Below are 20676 nucleotides of genomic sequence, written 5' to 3' on the forward strand. Positions count from 1 at the left end.
AAATTTGAGCTACAACAAAACCAGTCTTATCCTTTCTTATGAAGAGAGTTGTATCTGCAGATCCCCTTTTGAATCCATGCTCAGTGAGATATGCAATCAATCTGTCATACCAAGCCCTAGGAGCTTGCTTCAAACCATAGAGAGCTCTCTTCAATTTGTAGACATCATCAGGTCTGTGAGGATCAACAAAGCCTTTAGGTTGCTCAACATAGACTTCTTCTTGTAGCATTCCATTCAAGAAAGCACTCTTGACATCCATCTGATATAGTTTGAAGTTTAGATGACTTGCTATGGCTAACAATATCCGGATGGACTCTAACCTAGCCACTGGTGCAAAGGTCTCATCAAAATCAATTCCTTCCACTTGTGTGTACCCTTGTGCAACAAGTCTTGATTTATTTCTGATCACAGTGCCATGTTCATCTGACTTGTTCTTAAAGATCCATTTAGTTCCAATCACATTTACACTTTCCGGCCTAGGAACTAATTCCCACACATCATTCCGAACGAATTGACGAAGTTCTTCATGCATGGAATTTACCCAATCAGCATCTTGAAGTGCTTCATCTACCTTTTTCGGTTCAAATTGGGACAGATAACATGAGTGAGTGATCACATTCAAGGCTTTTGATCTCAATCTCATGTTATCATTCAGACTACCCCAATATATTTGTGGAAGGATGATTCAATCTCACTCTAGAGGATGGACGTTTGACAAGAGATTGTGATCCCTTTCTGTTCAGATGAGGACTGAGCTCACTTTGTATCTGTCGAGTGTCATGAACCGGAGTGGATGGTTCTGAATTTGATGGTACTGAGACTGTATCATTCAACACCAACAGCTCTTCCTCACTATGTTTCCCAACATACTCAGTGGGAAGAGAATCATTAACCTCTAGGAACTTATCTTGAGCAGGAACAGTGCTTTCTAAAGATGCTTCTGAACACACTTCATCATTTATCACAACATTTGAAGATTCCATGACTGTTTTGGTTCTCAGATTGTACACTCTATAAGCTCTACTGGTGGAAGAGTATCCTAGAAAGTATCCTTTGTCACTCTTTGCATCAAATTTTTCTAGGTTCTTTCTATCACGTAGAATGTAACAGTCACTGCCAAATATCCTGAAATATTTGACAACAGGTTTCTTCCCTCTCCAGAGTTCATAGGGAGTTTTCTTGGAGTCAGGTCTAAAATACACCCGGTTGAGTGTATGGCAAGCAGTGTTGACTGCTTCTTCCCAGAAGGATTTTGGCAAATTTTTGTTGTGTAGCATGACTCGTGCCATCTACTGTACAACCTGGTTTTTCCTTTCCACAATCCCATTCTGTTGAGGTGTCTTGGGTGATGAGAACTCTTGGTGAGTGCCTTGATCATTACAGAAAGTAGCCAGCTTGGTATTCTCAAATTCTTTTTCATGATCACTTCTGATTCTGGCTATCACATTATCTTTCTCAACCTGCAATTTCTTGCATAGATGTATCATCTTCTCAGGAGCCTCAGCTTTATCCTTCAAAAGCACAACCCAAGTATATCTAGTAAAGTCATCCACAACAACTAGAAAATACTTCTCTCCACCCAAACTTTGAACTCTGGCAGGACCCATGAGATCAATGTGTAATAACTCTAAAGGTCTTGAAGTTTGAACACTAGTCACAAACGGATGCTTGGATTTTACTTGTTTACCTATCTGACATGGTCCACAAATGCACTTATCAATCTTCTTAAATTTAGGTAAACCGATAACTGCCTCACACTTGGAAATCTTCTTTAACTGCTTATGACTAGCATGCCCCAATCATTGATGCCACAAATCAACTTGATCAATCTTTGCACTAAAGCACTTGTTGTTTACACTTGGTGTTATGCCATAACAGTTGTCAGCTGTCCTCACACCAACACACATACAGTCACCTCCTCCATCAAGTATCTCACATTCATACTTGGTGAAAAGAACATTCAATCCATTATCGCAAATCTGACTTATGCTGAGTAAATTGGCCTTCAATCCATCAACATACCAAACATCTTCAAACACTGGCAATCTTGGAATGTCCACAGTACCAATGCCTCTGATCACAGATTTACTGCCATCTCCAAAAGTGACTGTTCCAATCTTTCCTTCGAAGAGTGTTTTGAATAAACCTTTATTTCCTGTCATGTGCCTGGAACAACCACTATCCAAATACCAAAGACAAGAATCACATGCCTTTAAGGCAGTTAAAACAGTATAACATACATAATTCTTATCACATGTGATTATGCCAAGATACTTAAGGAAAGATTTAACAAAAATAACAAAAGGCAAAGACAGCAAGGAGACAAGTTGACAATTAATCACAAAGATTTTCTAAGAATCCATGACAACAGGGGTCAAAGATCAGCTCAGAGATCAAAAATCTCAGACAAAAGAGCTACCTGCTCTGATACCACTTGATGAAAAATTTAGACCCCTTAAAACACAACCAGATTGAGTAGCCTAGTTAATTAGCCAAGTTGTTACTTAGTCAAATTAAGCAATTCTAGGTTAAAACAATTAAACAATCATATCAAGAAAATATAGTAGCGGAATGATAAATAACACATGATATGATCACCCAGGAAAACCAAACTGGTAAAAAACCTGGGGAGGATTTTACCCACCTATCCTCAAGGCAAACCTGAATTCACTATGAAAGAATCGAAGTTCATACAAAAGGACTTACAAGCTCCCCGCTCGACTTCCTAATGCTACCTACCAGTAGAACTTACTAACACGACCCCGTGCAAGCTCCGAATCCACGAACTCCTTCTTTCTTGAATTCTTCAATCAGCTACAAGCACCCACGCTTGATATTCTTTAAGCTTCAATGGTAGCAACCAAGTTGATCATCAAGATGTTGAAGTAATCTCCATCTAGAAAACCCTAAGCTTTGGGTAAAGGAAAGCTCCTCTAGATCTCACAAGAGATTTACACAAAACCGCAATGTATGAGTAACAATACAACTGGAGCAACTCTAAAAATGTGGCTAGGGTTTTTCCTTATATACCTAGGGCAAAAACATAAAACCCTAAACGTTTAATGAGTTAGGGCTGAGTTGGAAAAATTGCAGAAAACGCAATCTGGTCGACTTTCGATTGATCGAATCTATATTTCGATCGATCGAGCCAGACCAAAATGCCCCAATGCATCTACAGTCTCTCGATTCCAACTTTACAATAATTAATCAACTTTGAGCACACTTTAACAAGACATAACATATTGGTTTGATCATGGTTTGCCAATATTACAAATTAGAGTTCTAAATACATAAATTCCTAAACCTTTAGAACCTAACAACTCCCATTAAGAACTTCAACACAGATTCTCTACCTTGCAGATCATTAAGCCTTTTGTTGATATTGCATACACATTTTCCATGAGTGCAAGAAGGAAATGGACTAAAGTTTTGCAATTGATCCCAAATGACTTTCAACTGAGTAAAGAAATCAGTAATGCCCATCTCACCTTGATGTAATTCTGCAATTTCCTTTTGAAGATTGAATACCCTTGGTCCATTGGTTTGGGCAAAATGGTTCTTTAAGTCATTCCAGATTTCTAGAGCAGTATCTTTATAGATGATGCTTGCTTGAAGCTTTGGAGGGAACGAATTGGTCAACCAGGTTCCAACCATGCTGTCAAATCTAATCCACGCTTGCACAGATGAGGGAGTAGAAATCAATGGTGATGAGAGAGTCAGAGTCCCATCAATGAATCCCAACTTTTTATTGGTGAGCAAAGCCTTCCTCATAGCTCAAGCCCAAGCTGAGTAATTTTATCCACCAATTAAAGGCTGTGTAACGTGCACTAAGCTTGGATTCTCAGCATGATGCAAGAACAAGGGATCATCCATTGGTGAATCTTGCAAAGAAGTAGATGGATTTTCAGGTACAGAACCATTAACAGAACCAGTTGTAGTTGTGGTTGTGGCAACAGAAGCCATTGATAACAAAGAAAGGAGAATTTTCTCAAAAATAGAGTATTTTCTCGAGAAAATTGTAGAAGAAATTGAAGGAAATGCAAAACCATAGAAAGATTGAGGAATTTGCTCTGATACCATATCAGAAAAATGAAGAAATTCTGTATTTCATTAATTAACAAAGCAAGAGTACAATGCCTTATATACATCAAAAACTAACCTAACTAACTACTACTAACAGGCCTGAAACTAACTCTTACACGTGAGTATATAGAAATAACTAACACTCCCTCGTGCAATCACTTACACAATTAAATCAAATGCTAAACTACAGGTTGTTGCTCATAATACAACAATACAGAAGCTACCAATGTCATTTATGCAGTGCTCATTATTTTGATCAAGCTCCACTGTTCCTATACTCTACTCTTACTATTTCCTTGTGATCAACACTTTCACTTACACTCTGATAGACCTTTCTATAATATCTTGACAGGTGGGTTTTGACTTTCGTCCTTTATGAGTAGAACATAAAATGATGCATTCCATTCTCATCGTGCGCAAGCGCATGTGACGTTCTTTCAACTTTGTAACTTTATTCTTTTTGCACCTTTTGATAAAAGTCTAGTCAAGGTTGGAAAGCTTAGAAGGTAAGTTCTAAGTAGTTACAACATGAAAACTATTTTTTTGTCACAACTTTGCCATAATTTTGATGTATAAGATCCCTAGTTACTACCTATCACATTTATAAGAATCTGCTTTTTTTTTTTCCACCATTCGCAATCTATCACATCAAGTTGTGATAATAAAAAAATGTGGTCCCAGATTTTCTCAAAGTTCCACCCAATTTAATCAGCATCAATCTCACTAAGAGCAGTATCACTATCAAGCACTCTAAAAAAAAAAAACTATCTTGAAACGTTAAATTTTACTTTATCTATTTTAATAGGCCACTTTAATTACAATAAACCTTATATCACATATTCTATTATTTTACTGCTTTATTTATTCTTTCTTAATTTTTTTAATTCTCTCTTTTCTGTTGTACCCAACATCATTAAAGAGACGGAGGAGAGAGAAAGTTCAAATAATTATTAATTAATCCCAATGGTCATGAAGAGAGAGAAAGTTCTGAATAAAAAAAATAACTAAATATTTATTCCATATCTTCCTATATATACACGGCTATTATTAGAATTAGTCACTAACCCGTGTGATGCACGGAAAAACTATTGACTCAAGAAAAAAAAATCCAAAAATGAGTAAATAGACATTTTGCTAGTTAGTATTTTTTTTTTTTTCAAAATTAAGAAATATTTAACTTCTATACTTTTCCATAGTTTAGAAGTGTTGTCTAACATTGAACGTTATTGAGTTGCAAGTACATAGTTACCGAAACCTACAAAATAATTTACAACTCTTAAATTAATAAAGCAAAACTCTTAATAGATAAATACACACACACACACTCAAAACTAATATAAACTGCAAATATATAAACAAAGACCATGATATGAGGAAAACACCAGGTTTTAAATTTGACTAACAATATGACTTTCTCATAATGATAACAATATAGACAATTCAAAACATGGAACAATATCAAAATTATAATACCTAATTCCATTATCTTTTATGTTGAATCCAAACAAATAATTAGTTGAAATTAATCCAAACAAATAATTAATCAACTAAAAATCATAGCTTTTAATAAGAAAAAAAAAATCACATGAACCTAAATAAAAAGTATTTAAGGTGAAGAATTAAGATCAAACTACTGAGACGCAAATACAAAAAACTCCAAGACTTAAAACTTCAAAATTTATAGAATCCCCAAATTCTACTTCAAAACCAAACCAAATTCAACAAATTTATATATAACATACCAAATAAAAATTTATCGTTCCTTAAGCTGGAAGACATAGGTTGCAACTTTGATTTTTCTTCAAAAAAATAGAGAAGCTTTATCTGCCATATACAATATTAAAAAATAATTAGTAGAAATTTCAACCCAAAAACCAAACCCACAAAAACAATGTCAATATAAATATGGAGATTAACCCAAATACTCAAAAGAAAATCAATTCTAAACATAACAAAAGAATAAGATAGAAAGAAAATCTCGGGCCCATATGAAATCAACTCTATCTCTCCCTCTTTATCTCTTTTTCTTAATCTAACGTGAGTCCTTTTTCTTTTTTTCAACATGAGTCACTTGTTTTTTTTAGTCCTATTTTTCAACGTGAGTATTTTTTTTTTTTTCATTTTTTTTGAGTCCTATCAAATTTTTTATTTTATTTTTTATTTATATAGATTATCAATGTTTGAGTTTGCATTTAAGTTGGACTTGTCAGAGAGATAGAGTTTCACTCCTTGTTAAGTTTTGATTAAACAAAAATCATTTTGTTTTAAAAAAATGATAACAATGAGTTTGAGTTTAAGCTGGACTTGTTAGAGAGATAGAGTTTTACTCTTTGTTAAGTTTGGACTAAACAAAAAATAATTTTATTTAAATATTGTACTAACGTGGAAAATTGTGAGAGTTTTAGAGGTTTCAGTTATATATATATATATATATATGTATGTATGTATGTATATTTATTAGAATGTTACTATAGTAAATTTATTTGACATTTTGACACATCTAGTGAAGGTTAGCACACTTCGTGCTAGTGCTCCAAACTCTTGTGTCTCCTCTAATCCATTTTCCATTTTTTTTATGCGTGTTTCACAATTAAATTATTTTATATATAAGATATATTTAAATTTCTTTTTGCTTAAGATTCATGACTAGCTAAAGGTATTTTGGGGCTCCAAGCGACAATATTAAAATTGGACCTTTTCTACTATTTAAATATCTATGATATATTATTAATTTTATTAACAATATTTTATATATAAGATTTATTTTTATTGCCTTTTGATATGCAACATTACTAATTAACTTTTTTATTCAAGTACTTTTAACTTCTAACATTTTAATTGATAATATGGATAATTATTTTCATTTTAATCTTGTTATTGTATATATAATTATCTTTTAACTGTTTTTTATATAAATTTTGTTAGGTTCTAAAGACTTAGGATTTGATGTATTTGGAACTCTAATGTGTAATTTTGGCAAACCATGATCAAAAAAATATGTTTAGTCTTGTTTAGGCTTGCTCAAAGTTGTATATTTTATGTAAAGTTAGAATCGAAAGGCTGTAGATGCATTGGTGCATTTCAGCTTGGCTTGATCGATCGAAAGTTAGACTCGATCGATTGAAAGTAGGCCAGAATGTTTTTTTTTGCAGAATTTCCAACTCAGCCCTACCTCATTAAACGTTTTGGGTTTTCTATTTTTGCTCTAGGTATAAAAACAAAACCCTAGCCACGTTTTTGAGAGTTGCTTTGGTTGTATTGTTGCTTATATTTTGCAGTTTGTGTGAATCTCTTGTGAGATCCTTGAGGAAATTTCCTTCACATAAACTTAGGGTTTTCTAGGTAGAGATATTTTCAATACCTTAATGATAAACTCAGTTGCTGCCATTGAAGCTAAAAGAATAACAAGTGTTGGTGCTTGTAACTGGTGGAGAATCCAAGAAAGAAGGAGTCCGTGGATTCGGCTAATTAATTAGGTTAATCTGGTTGGGTTAAGAGGTCTAAAACCGTTCAAGTTTATTGTTATAAAATTTTCAATTTTTTTGTCATATTTTTTATTGCTAGTATCAAATTTATTTAGAGATTTGTTTTTAGATTTAATTCCTGTCTATATTTTATTTTTGTAAGTTTTTTTTTTTTTTTATATCCAAATACATATTTTCTAGTAGAATTTTATAATAAAAAATTACAAATAAAAAGCTATATCTATAATATAACATTATAATGTAAATGGATATCATAATTTTTAAAATGTCGAATGATAAAACTTGATTTGTCAAAAGATATTATTAAATCTTTACTTAACAATAGGATAACCTAATAGTCCCTTAACCTAAAAAAAAAAAAAATCATTAAATAAGTTGAAGAATTAGTACTAACCAAACAAATGGTAGTAATTAATTTTATACATAATGATCAAATATCATGGGTTAGACTTTGTTAGGACATATGTGTTTTCACTTGTTAAGAACATATGCCACTTATTTATGTAAATTGGCTAATCCTTTGACAAAACGCACTCTACTTGTAATTGTGTAGTTCTAGGTGTTTTTAATACTTCAAGAAACAAGGTTTCAAGATCAAGTGTTGAAGTCATCAAGTCTGTCCAAGAAAAACAAGCAGAAGTGCAAAATCATTAAAGTTTGACACCTGCTCGATAGCTCCTTGACACCTGCTATCTGTCGAGAATTATAAAATCAGATTTTCTGATCTAATTTCTTGGGATCTGTGAATATGCTTTTGGGCCTTCTTTTCTCCAAACCCTAAACATATAAAAGGATTGTTTTAAGAGCCGTCAAACTGTACACAAGTTGCACAAGCATTGAGTAAACTCTGTTCAAGCAATTTGTGATCAAAGACTAAGTTCTTGACTTAGTTCATCTTCTTTGAAAAAGTTGCTGTGTATTTGCACCAAAGGGTTTTGTGACCAAGCATCTTCCTGATCTTCATCGTGTAGGATGAACTGAAGAACTTTGTAGCTAACCTCTCCTTCTAAGTTGGTGTTTGAAGTCGCGTACTGAGATCCACGCATTGGTTAGTCACGTACTTAGGAGCCGTGCATCAAAAGGGGGAACTGTTACTACAAATCAAGTCCAATTGGGTATTGGGGTAAGGGTTCAACCGTAGGTTGGTAAGGTACTTGAGATTCTTTTACTTGTAACCGCTTGATTTGATAATAGTGGAGTTTCGGGAGTGGTGACCTAAAAATCACCTGGTGGGGTTTTTGCCGTAAGGGTTTTCCCCATTCGTAAACAAATCACCTTGTCATTTAATTTCGACTGCATATTTTTTTATTTGGTGATTTGTTTGTGCTTCCACGTATTTGCATGATAAATTGATTAGTTAATAACTTGACTAATTAATTAATTGGTTTAATCATAAGGGGTCATTTAGTTTGTGGCCTATCAAGTGGTATCAGAGTAGGCACACTCTGATTTGGGTTTAATCTTTACTGTGTTTGATCCATTGACCCCTGTTTGTCATGGATAGAGGACAGTCGTTAATTATACCTCCTTTATTTGATGGGACTAACTACGCATACTGGAAGGTGCGCATGAGAGCTTTTTGTAGTCCTTAGATGAAAAAGTGTGGCAAGCTGTAAAGATTGGCTAGACCAAGCCAAAGGAAGTGTCGACCGATTGGGATAAAGCCAAGATCAAGGTGGCAAACTTCAACAGCAAGGCATTGAATTCGTTGTTCAATGTAGTCACGAATGAGGAGTTCAAGAAGATATCCTCAACTGAAACTACTAAGGATGCGTGGACTATCCTCCAGACAACCTATGAAGGAACAAAGGCTTTCAAAGATTCAAAGCTTTAGAGGCTCACTACAAGCTTTAAAGAGATTAAGATGGAGGAGGATGAGTCGTTTGATGAGTTCTATGCCAAGCTCAAGAATATAGTAAACTCAGCCTTCAATCTTGGGGAAACCATTCATGAACCCAAGATTGTGAGGAAAGGGCTCAGATCTCTACCTGAGAGATTCCATGCCAAGATTACGACTATAGAGGAATAAAAAAATATTGACAAGATTCCTTTCACTAAGTTGGTTGGAAATTTGCAAACCTATGAGATAGGGTTATCTAGGATTGGCAAGTCAAGTAAAGGCAAGAGCATGGCCTTGAAGGCAAAGAGCAGCGATACAGATGAGTCTTCCGATGATGAAGATTCCAAGATGAAGTCCTACATCACCAGGCAGTTCAAGAAGTTTATGAAGAATGCCAATGGAAGAAGCTTCGACAAGGACTGCAGGCAGTCCAATTCTGCTCAGTTTAAGAGCCAAGACAAAGGGAAGAAGGATACTAAGGATGGCGGTCAGTACACTATTCCGACAGGACCAAAATGTTTTGGATGTCATGGTTTTGGTCACATGAAGCATGAATGCCCTACATATCTCAAGAGTATTGGGAAGAGTAAGGCACTTGCTGCAACCTTGAGTGACACTGAGCCTGAAGATGATTCCAACAATGAGGACGGCGGAATCTTAAATGCCTTCACTGCCACAGTCAATCCTACTGAAGGGATTGTTGAAGAAGTGGACAAAGAAGAAAAACTGGTGGAGTCAAAATTCAAGAAGATGGATGATCAAGATGATATCCATTCAGCCTATGAGAAGCTTTACAAGCTCTCTGAGAATCATGAGAAATTGTATAGGCTGGCCACCAAGAAGTTCAGTGATGTGGAACTTGATCGTGAAGAGTTGTCCACAAAGTTTGATGAGGCAAATCAAACTATTGGTGCACTGAGGTTTGAGAACAATTTCTTGGCTAAGAAGACCAAGAAGCTTAAAGCGGAGCTGTTTCAAGTCAGAGCTCAATTGGAGAGAACTTCAAGTGCAAAGCTTAATGAGATGCTCAACATTTAGAAATCTGCTTCGGATCGAACAGGTTTAGGGTATGATCTTTCTTCCTTTCATATTGCTTCTACTAGTGCTACTGTTTTTGTTTCTCCTGCTAATAATACTGAAATTGAGAACATTAATGTTAAAACTGAATTAGCTAGTGAGAACTTAGACAAGGGTAAATCTATCTCAGGAGCACCCCCTAAGCAAGATAAAAAAGATGCTAAAAATCCTAGGGTTAAGAAGGCTAACTCTCAAAAACCTAAACAAAAGAAGCAGTATCTCTGTCATCATTGTGGAGCTGCCGGTCATACTCAACCAAATTGCTACAAGTGGTTAGCCACTCAACAAAGCAACAGCATGATAGCATCTAGAAGCCAAAAGCAGCTTCAATCCTCTCTTGCTCCTCTTGGAGATCTTCTGAAAGCCCTCATGTTCCTTTCAAACTTGAACGGTTTCAATTCTTCCCCCTCACAGCCGGTTCAAGGGTTCAATCAAAGGAAAGGTTCTTCCAAGGTGTGGAAGAAAAAGGACTCTAAGTGATTTTATCACTTTCTTCTATATTCTTGTTTTTGTTTGTTGCATTACTTGTGTGTTTTGCATTTTTTTTGAGTCAGTCTAGTTTTATACTTTGCTTTGTTTAACATATTTTTGTGTGTTTATTTTCAGTTTTGTTTATTTTGTTTTTTTGATATAAAAATAAAAATAAAAAAATTGAAAAATTGAAAAATACAAAAACAGTATGTGTTTTGTGTACTTTGGTACTTGTGTACCTTGGATGGTCATTGAAACAAAGTTTTCTAAACTTTGTATCTCTTGTATCTTAGATAAGCATCTCTATGCATAACTAAGCAAGTGAGCTTTGTGGCTCTTGTTTGTGATGAGTAAGATTAAGTTATCTCTTAAAACTTAACACTCATATCACTCTTTTTGACAGGTAGGACTAGAAAATTCTAAGAGAAATGCATAAATAACCATCTCACCACTGTTGCCCACCAATCATAATATGACACCTGTATGCTTCGGCATACAAAAAGTGCAGTGTCAAAGACATTGGTATGCTTCGGCATAGCAAAAGTGCGATGTCAATTGCTTAACATCTTGGGTATTTCTTTTCTCTCTTTTATATGCCCATGTATGGTATGCTAAAATAAAAGAAAATATGCAAAGAAAATAAAAAGAAAAAAGATTAAAAATACTTTAAATATGGTTACAAGCGTGTATTCTACGAGATGTGGGAGTTATAGGATGTATCTCGAAGGTGAGAGTCCTCATCAAATAGTTATGATTGTGTGTAAGTTAAAGTTATTTTCTCATATCTCAGATCGTTATAACATGTATACACATATGAAATCCTGCGATGTTTTTTTCACACACAACACGCAATATTCTTTGCTACTTTTGATACATGTGCAGGTACAATGTGATTTGGCCATCACAAGTGTTTACATGTGCTAATGTGTGCTCACTAAATTGTCTTGACTTGTTTTTTGAAAAATAAAATTGGTTAGACTTGTTTAGTGTGTGTGTGTTTTTGAGGATCCATGTGCTTAATTCTTTGATGAGATATGATGTTGAGAGCTTTATATGTTGATTGAATCAATGGTTGAAGTGTATGTTGGATTGCATTCATGTCTGTGTTCTTCACTTCTCGAAAAACTGCTTTTTAAAGCCGGCTCGACACCTCCTCGACACCTCCTCGATACCTTGTTATCTATCGAGCTTCTCAATCTTTTTTCTTATCGCAATCTCAACACCTCTTCGACACCTGATGGATAGATCGAGAAAGTTCCTGTCTCCTCGATACCTTCTCGATACCCTGTCGATCAATCGAGCTTCTGTTCTAGGTTTTGGTGTTTATTCCTCGATACCTTCTCGACACCTGTAGCTGTTGAAGTTCATTTTCTCGACACCAACCTCGACACCTGTCTTGACACCTCTTGACACCTCAACTGTCGAGAATTACTAAGGTTCCTATAAAAGGTTCTGTCGCGATTCAGTTCTCATTTCTCTCGATCTGTCCATGATTGTTCCTCTCCCAAACTTGTTTTTCTCACTCAAAACCTCCAACCCACATGATTTTCGGCCCTTCCTTGCTTCAAATCACTTGGTAAGATCTCTTTTCCCTCCTTTTTCATGCATTTCATGTTTTGAAGCTTAGGTTTTGGGGTTTTTGAAAATTTTTGAGGTTTTTCAAAATTAATGAGTTTTTCTTGAAATTTTGGGTTGTGTTTTCACTTAAATATGTTCAAACTGTCAAACATTGCATTTCATGTGCATTAGAATGGTATTTACATGCATTTAGATGTGTGTTCTATGTTTGTGTGCTAGTAGGATTGGATTGGGCTGAGCCCATCATGTTTTTTAATTTGCATGTCACATGATCATGCATTCCTCATGCATACGTACTCTTTGTTCAATATATTTGATATATGTGAACTGTTTTGGGACTTTTCTGTTTGTCTCCTTTTCTATCTCTTTCTCATTCTGTTTACGTTAGTAGTGTCTATGGCACCTAAGCGTAAATCCACTCCTACTCGAAACCCTCTGTGTTTTAGAGCTTTTTCATCTTCTGATTCTGCTCCTCTAAATCTTCGGTTCCGTGATGGAGGTGCCCACAAGGTATTTACTGAGAACTTTTCTAGACGAGGTGTTCATTCGGAACGCCAAGTCATTTTGGTGGACTTCGCTGACACTGACCTTCCCTCTATCATTCACAGTTGGGGATGGGAGTCACTATGTGCCGTTCCGGTCACTTGTCCTCTCGTACTTATTCTGGAGTTTTACTCCAACATACACGGGATTAATCGTTCAGTACCTCTCCTTTTCACTTGCGTTTGAGGTACGCGCATTCCTGTCACACTGCAGCTAGTTGCGGATGTGCTTAGGGTTCCTAGGATAGAGTTTCATGACTATCCTTCTTGTGAGCGTCTGAGAACTGTGTCCAAAGATGAGCTCATTTCTGCCTTTTGTCAGCGCCCAACTGATTGGGGTGAGCATTAGTATACATCATGTAGACCTTTTGCTAAAGGTCCTAGATTCCTAAACATGGTGATGACTTTTGTACTCCATCCACTCTCTCACTACAACTCCATCACAGAGCCTCGTGCTCAATTTTTGTTATCTCTTCTTGAGCATCTTACTATAGATTTTCCTTCTCATTTCATCCTTTCTATCATAGATGTTCATTTAGATTCGGCATCCCGTGATAAGCTCATCTTCCCTTCCGCTATCACGAGGATCTTACGCCATTGTTCTATCCCTTTTCTTGTGTCTGACCACTTTACACACATCTGTGCCATAGATGTCGTTACCGTAAAATGTAGTAAGGCTCAGTTTAGGTTGAGACAGACGGATTCCACTCCTCCCTCCCATTCAGCTCCATTCAGATCTGCTCCATCTACATCAGCTCCTTCTTCCTCTATGGGCGATGTATCTCTTGGAGACATCATGGCGCAGTTGTAGCGCATGGATGCTCGCCTCGATACACTCTCCTCTGAGTTGTATTAGGTGAATGTTCATGTTGGTCGTATTGCACGACGACAGGCGACCATGGGTGGTTTTGCTCCTGAGGCTACTCCTTCACCACCTCTTCCAGCAGTTTCTAACTCTAAGGATGATGATGGTGATGATGATGGAGATGCTAGCTCTATTGATGAGATGTCTACATGACATTCTACCCTTTGTCACTCATGACAAAAAGGGGGAGTAGTTTTGGGGTTATGAGAGTAGTCATCTTAGGGGGAGAGTTAGTATAGGACATTTTTGATAGGGGGAGTGTTGATATTTGAGGAATGTAGTGAGTTTTGATGTATCTTTTCTTTTTTTATTCTTTATAGATACATTGATCTTGTATATGAGGTCTTGTGACCAGTTTTACATACATTGTACTTATTTTCTCTATATGTGGATGTATGTTTCTTTCACCTCTCTCTTCATGTGTTGTTTCTTCTCTATCTTTATACACATGTTCATTATACTTGTATGCAATCTATTATTTCTGTTTCACACAAGATGCCTTGATGAGTTTTGTTTAAAGTGTTTCAAAAATACAGGTTGTCAAAGTCTACTTGCCATAAACTCTCTTCTTGTAAAGTTTTTCAAAAGTTTGTGTTAGGATAGATTTTATTGTATTCAACAAGTGAGTATGAGTTAAGTGATTTATGACTTCTCTCATATGTTCATTTGTTTGTTGTGGTTTTGTCACGGATTGCCAAAGGGGGAGATTGTTAGGACATATGTGTTTTCACTTGTTAAGAACATATGTCACTTATTTATGTAAATTGGCTAATCCTTTGACAAAACGCACTTTACTTGTAATTGGGCAGTTCTAGGTGTTTTTAAAACTCCAAGAAACAAGGTTTCAAGATCAAGTATTGAAGTCAACAAGTTTGTCCAAGAAAAACAAGCTGAAGTGCAAAATCATTAAAGCTCGACACCTGCTTGATAGCTCCTCGACACCTGCTATCTGTCGAGAATTATAAAATCAGATTTTCTGATCTGATTTCTTGGGATCCGTGAATATGCTTTTGGGCCTTCTTTTCTCCAAACCCTAAACATATAAAGGGATTGTTTTAAGAGCCGTCAAACTGTACACAAGTTGCACAAGCATTGAGCAAACTCTGTTCAAGCAATTTGTGATCAAAGACTAAGTTCTTGACCTAGTTCATCTTCTCTGAAAAAGTTGCTGTGTATTTGCACCAAAGGGTTTTGTGACCAAGCATCTTCCTAATCTTCATCGTGTAGGATGAACTGAAGAACTTTGCAGCTAACCTCTCCTTCTAAGTTGGTGTTTGAAGTCGCGTACTGAGATCCGCGCATTAGTTAGTCACGTACTTGGGAGCCATGCATCAAAAGGGGGAGCTGTCATTACAGATCAAGTCCAATTGGGTATTGGGGTAAGGGTTCAACTGTAGGTTGGTAAGGTACTTGAGATTCTTTTACTTGTAACCGCTTGATTTGATAATAGTGGAGTTTCGGGAGTGGTGACCTAAAAATCACCCGGTGGAGTTTTTGCCGTAAGGGTTTTTCCTATTCGTAAACAAATCACCGTGTCATTTAATTTCCGCTGCATATTTAGTTATTTGGTGATTTGTTTGTGCTTCCACATATTTGCATGATAAGTTGATTAATTAATAACTTGACTAATTAATTAATTGGTTTAATCACAATGGGTCATTCAATTTGTAGCCTATCAGACTTAAAGATTAATAAATAAAAATATTAAAAATTATATAAGGTTATTTCTTCTTTAGACGTTTACATTGTCTTTTGTTTTATCTCTACTTAAAAAGGAAAAGAAAAAGATTCATGTAATAAAATAAAATAGAATAAATAATTTTCAAAAAAATAAAAAACTAAACCAAACCTTAGAGAGTGCAAAACAGATTACCATTGAATATTGACTAATAAAGAGGGCACGATTACTAGCTATCGGTGGCTCAACTGTTTATATTGACTAATAAAGAGGGCATGATTGCTATCGGTGGCTCAACTGTTTAGTGTTTGACTTTTCTTAATTTTCCAAGTTATAAATTTATCAATTCAAAAAGAAAGATTAAAAAAAAAAAAATACAAAGAATACATCTAGAAGAGTGTAGTCACTCACTCACTATAGTACAGCCACAAGAGGAGAGTATAGCCTTCCTCTTTCTTTAGTCTTTACCAAATATAAATTTGCTTCAAAAACCCAGAAAAGTGAATATCTACCATGTTTTGTAAAAAGGAAAAATTGCCTTTCATTCTCCCATTACGTCACAGAAAGATAGAATAGTAATAATAATAATAATAATAGACTTTGTTTTACATCTTCGAGGGATTGCTATTGCTAAGAGAGCTACCTGACTACTATTTCAGGTAGAGATGATAAATCTAAGGGCAATTTTATATTATTTGGGACAATATTTTAGCCAATTTTTTTTTTTTTTTTAAATTTTGGAGAGGGAGATATCTAAGATGGTTCTATGTTTTTAGTGCGTGTAGGGGGCTAGATTAATCTAAAATTCAGATGCATATGAAGAATTCTAATCATCAGAAAGAGAGAGTAAGACAGAGTACACATCTATTAAGAAAGAGATTGTCATGGTAAAATTTTGAGGTTTAATTAATACTCCTCCAAGATAATTAATTGTCCAAAAATTTTCTAGTGTTTCTTCTTTCCTTTTCTTTTCTTTTTCTTTTTCTTTTAATAAGAAAAGATTATTATTGTATTAGTACTGACTAAAATTTGAGATTTTATTTTTTGAAATTTTGTTGTCCCATATTTGGAGCATTTTTTCCACTTACACTTAGGGGCCTTAAAATAATGGCCTAAGTTAGCCTAGTGGTTGAGCCAAAACAATTAGGGGGTGTTCACAACCATATGGAGGAAACTTATTCTGGAAATATTGATTATAGATGAAAGCCACCTTTCACAAATAACATAATGAAGTTCTTATTATTACTATTATTATTATTATTATTTTCCTGACACTGGGTGAGTGAAGAGATATTTGAATTCAAGTTATCCTACACAAAGAACTAGTTCCAGAGTACTGAATGATGTTATTGAGCCACTTACACATACTTTTTCGGCCATGATTCAACTTCACTAAATCCCAAAACAACCACCCAGCAGTAACCATTTTTTCTTTTCTTAGGGTCAGGCGGGATGGCGTTAGATTGCTGGAGCCTGGACCTCTGTTGACTCGTATTCAAGTCAAGCCGACTACCATAAACACAGCCAAATTTTCTAACAAAAAAGTTAATTGGGTTGTGAAAATTCCAGTAGGCACTAACTCGGTAGGTCCCCCGCATAACATGGTTAACATCCCATAGGCAACCCTAATGCCTATATAAACCCTCACCCATTTCCTAACACAGCACAAGCCCACTAAATCTTATTGCTAATCTCTTATTAATCCCCAAAATGAGCCTCTCCAAACACCTACCCATTTTCTTCTTCCTCTTAATAGCTCGTTTTAGTGCCTTAGCCCATGCAGCCAGATTTGAGATAAGAAACAATTGTCCCTTCACAGTTTGGGCAGCAGCCGTTCCTGGTGGTGGCAGGCGGCTCAACCCACGCGAGTCTTGGCCCCTTGACGTCAACGCTGGCACAACAGGGGCCCGCATTTGGGCTCGAACTGGGTGCAATTTCGATGGCTCTGGGCGTGGCAGATGTCAAACCGGTGACTGTGGTGGACTTCTTCAATGCCAAGCTTATGGTGCACCTCCAAACACCCTTGCTGAATTTGCTCTAAATCAATTTCAAAACTTGGATTTCTTTGACATCTCTCTTGTTGATGGGTTTAATGTTCCTATGGAATTTAGTCCCACCTCTGGTGGGTGCACCAAAGGAATAAGATGTACCGCTGATATCAATGGACAGTGCCCAGCTCAATTGAAAGCTCCTAGTGGGTGTAACAACCCTTGTACTGTATTCAAGACCAATGAATATTGTTGCAATTCTGGAAACTGTGGACCTACAAATTATTCCAAATTTTTCAAAGATCGGTGCCCGAGTGCTTATAGTTACCCTAAGGATGATCGAACAAGCACATTTACTTGCAATGGTGGGACTAACTATAAGGTGGTGTTCTGCCCTTGAAGCAGAACTTTGCTTTCGTATATGAGGCATAGAACTAGTAGCAAGTATGCAAATAAGAGGTGCAAGTAATAATCAAAGCTCTGAAGCTTTGTGAGCATGCGAAATTAGTGTTGCGCAGACGCTATGAATCGTATTCACTTTGATGTACGTTGTATTAAAATATCTACGTAAGCTTGTGCCAAGAAACAATAATAATAATAACTTTCAAAAAAAAAGAAACAATAATAATAAAATCTCTATGAAATATGGAAGAACTTAAAGTTCATAAGTCATAACCTCCTTAATGTCTGTTTTTATTTACTTTTTTTTTTGGTGAATTATAATTTTATTTTTCAGCTTAACCTAACAACTAACAATGCTTAGTTTTGATTTACAACTATGGTTAGCATTTAGCAACTCTTTATGTCGGTGTTTCTGTACATATTTGACTAATTCACTCATTGGCCTATGGAGAAGTATATCAAGGGTATTATGTGATCATAGAATACCGATTAAGTTAAAATGAAAATTTTATAAGATTACTATATGACCAACTATGCTCTATTGTATTGAATGTTAGGTTATTAAGAAGCAGCATATTCATAAGATGAATATAATTGAAATGAGAATATGAACATGGATAAATGGAGATAGATGGAAAGATATGATTTAAAATGAGGAAATTCACTTAAATATAGGGGTTGCTCCTATTGACAAAAATATGAGAAAGTCACTTAAGATGGTTTGGTCATGTTCAGATGATACGAATTAATGCATAGATAAGAAAGAGTGAGTTAGATCCAAGTTGAAGGAATTTAAAAAAAAAAAAAACTTCTAATAAGATTTGAAATGAGAAAATCCACTTAAATATAGAGATAGCTCTTATCAATGAAAGGACAAGAGTGTCGCTTGAGATATATAGTTTAATCATGTTTAAAGGATGTCAGTTAATGCACCGGTAATAAAAAGTGAGTTAAATCCGAGTTGAGGGAGTTAAAAAAAGGAAATTAACATCAGCAGAAATTTTTTTTAAAAAAAATATGAATTAAGAAAGTAACAAATTAAGAATATGACTTTAGATAGAAATCAGTGAAATAGAATTGATGAAAAAAGTACATATAGCTGACCTTAATTGATTTGTCAAGAATTCATAGTTAACTTCATAAATTTGGAATTAAGGCTTGTTGTTATTGTTGTTATATCTTAGCAAGAAGAAAAAAGAAGATTAATAAGATGATTAGTAACTTGTATCCATATACAATATATTTTCTCATTGATTATATAGAATTAAATTATATTAACTTAATTATCAAATAATATGTAGAAATCAATATATATGGTACCCAAAAAAAAAATTCAATTACTAGAAATCCTGTCTGGAAAAGTCATTCTTATTTATTCCATATGGTTGATCAACAGTCCAATTGCCATGATGTTTCGTGAATTGCTGTATGGAAAAACACTTAAAATAATGTCAACAAGAAAAAAGACTTGGCCTCATCATCAAGTGACGTCAACAAGCAATAAATAAAAGATAAGATCTTAATTTCCATCTGAACTGCAAGAAAGTATGCGCTTGGACAAGATGGAAGGTATACAAGGAAAATCTAGATATTAGGGGGGTGTTTGGTAGAGTAGTTTAAAAATTGTTGTTTATTGTTTTTTGAAATACGTGTGGGTGAAAAAGTGTATTGAAATGCGTGAAATGCTGTTTAAAAACTAAAAAATGTTGTTTAAAATGCACAACCAAACAGGGCCCTAGGCCTCTTCTTTTCCTCCCTCGATAAGTAACCAAAACTAAAAATTACCCTAAAATCTACCCACATCATATTATTTGTTTTTGTGTCTTAAACTCTTACTACTTATGATAAATTTGTTTTTGTGTCTTAGTAACTATGATAAAGAAAATTTAGTATTTTAAATAGTGAGAAAAACAATAAAAAATGAATAAAGAAACAAAATATTTAGATGAAATTAGCTTCAGAATAGGAAATTTTGTTTGTTTTTAGACCCTTTAAAACGCAACTGGATTGATCTAGTTAATTAGCCAAGTTTTTACTTAGTCCAAATTTCAGATCTTAGTTAACACAATTATATAATCATATCAATGCAAAGTACAGAATATAAAGAACACAAAGATATGATGATATAGGAAAACCAAACCAGTAAAAAACCTGGGGAAGATTTAACCTAGCTATTCTCAAGGTATACCCGAATCCACTATGAAAGAATCGAAATTTTACAATAGTGACTTAGACCACTAACATCTTATTACTGCCCACCAGTAGAAAACTTACTGACACAACCACGTGTAAGCTCTGAGACCACAGACTCCTTCTTTCTTGGATTCTCCAACAAGTACAAGCACTCCCGCTTATGTATCTTTAAGCTCTTTAGTGCAACAACTGAATGATCATCAAGCTCTCAATGAAATCTCTTTCTTGATAATCCTAAGCATGTGTGAAGGCAACCACCTCTCAGATCTCACAAGAGATTCATACACAGAGCAAATAGAGCAACCTCTAAAACGTTGCTAGGGTTTGTCTTTTATACCTAGGGCAAAACATAAAACCCTACACGTCATATGAGCTTAGAGCTGAATTGGAAATTTGTAAAAAAAAAAAAAAAAAAAAAAAAAAAAAAAAAAAAAAAAAAAAAAAATCTCACATGTATCTCAAGTTTATGCTAGT

At 35.1% G+C, this 20676-nt stretch overlaps 1 protein-coding gene across 1 annotated transcript; it reads left to right on the top strand.

The window, feature by feature from the left end:
- The first annotated feature begins 17285 nt into the window (after nucleotides 1–17285).
- Nucleotides 17286–18253, top strand: LOC111993112 (protein P21). Its single transcript, XM_024024972.2, has one exon. It carries the CDS (start codon nucleotides 17330–17332, stop codon nucleotides 18005–18007), a length of 678 nt encoding a protein of 225 aa, XP_023880740.2. The 5' UTR covers nucleotides 17286–17329; the 3' UTR covers nucleotides 18008–18253.
- The last annotated feature ends 2423 nt before the right edge of the window (nucleotides 18254–20676 follow it).

The sequence above is a fragment of the Quercus suber genome, unplaced genomic scaffold (genome assembly GCF_002906115.3).
Source record: "Quercus suber isolate HL8 unplaced genomic scaffold, Cork oak 2.0 scaffold_83, whole genome shotgun sequence".
Classification (NCBI taxonomy): Eukaryota; Viridiplantae; Streptophyta; class Magnoliopsida; order Fagales; family Fagaceae; genus Quercus; species Quercus suber.

What these genes read in the sequence shown, in the direction of transcription:
- LOC111993112 (XM_024024972.2), top strand. Translation starts at nt 17,330, where the DNA reads ATGAGCCTCTCCAAACACCTACCCATTTTCTTCTTCCTCTTAATAGCT.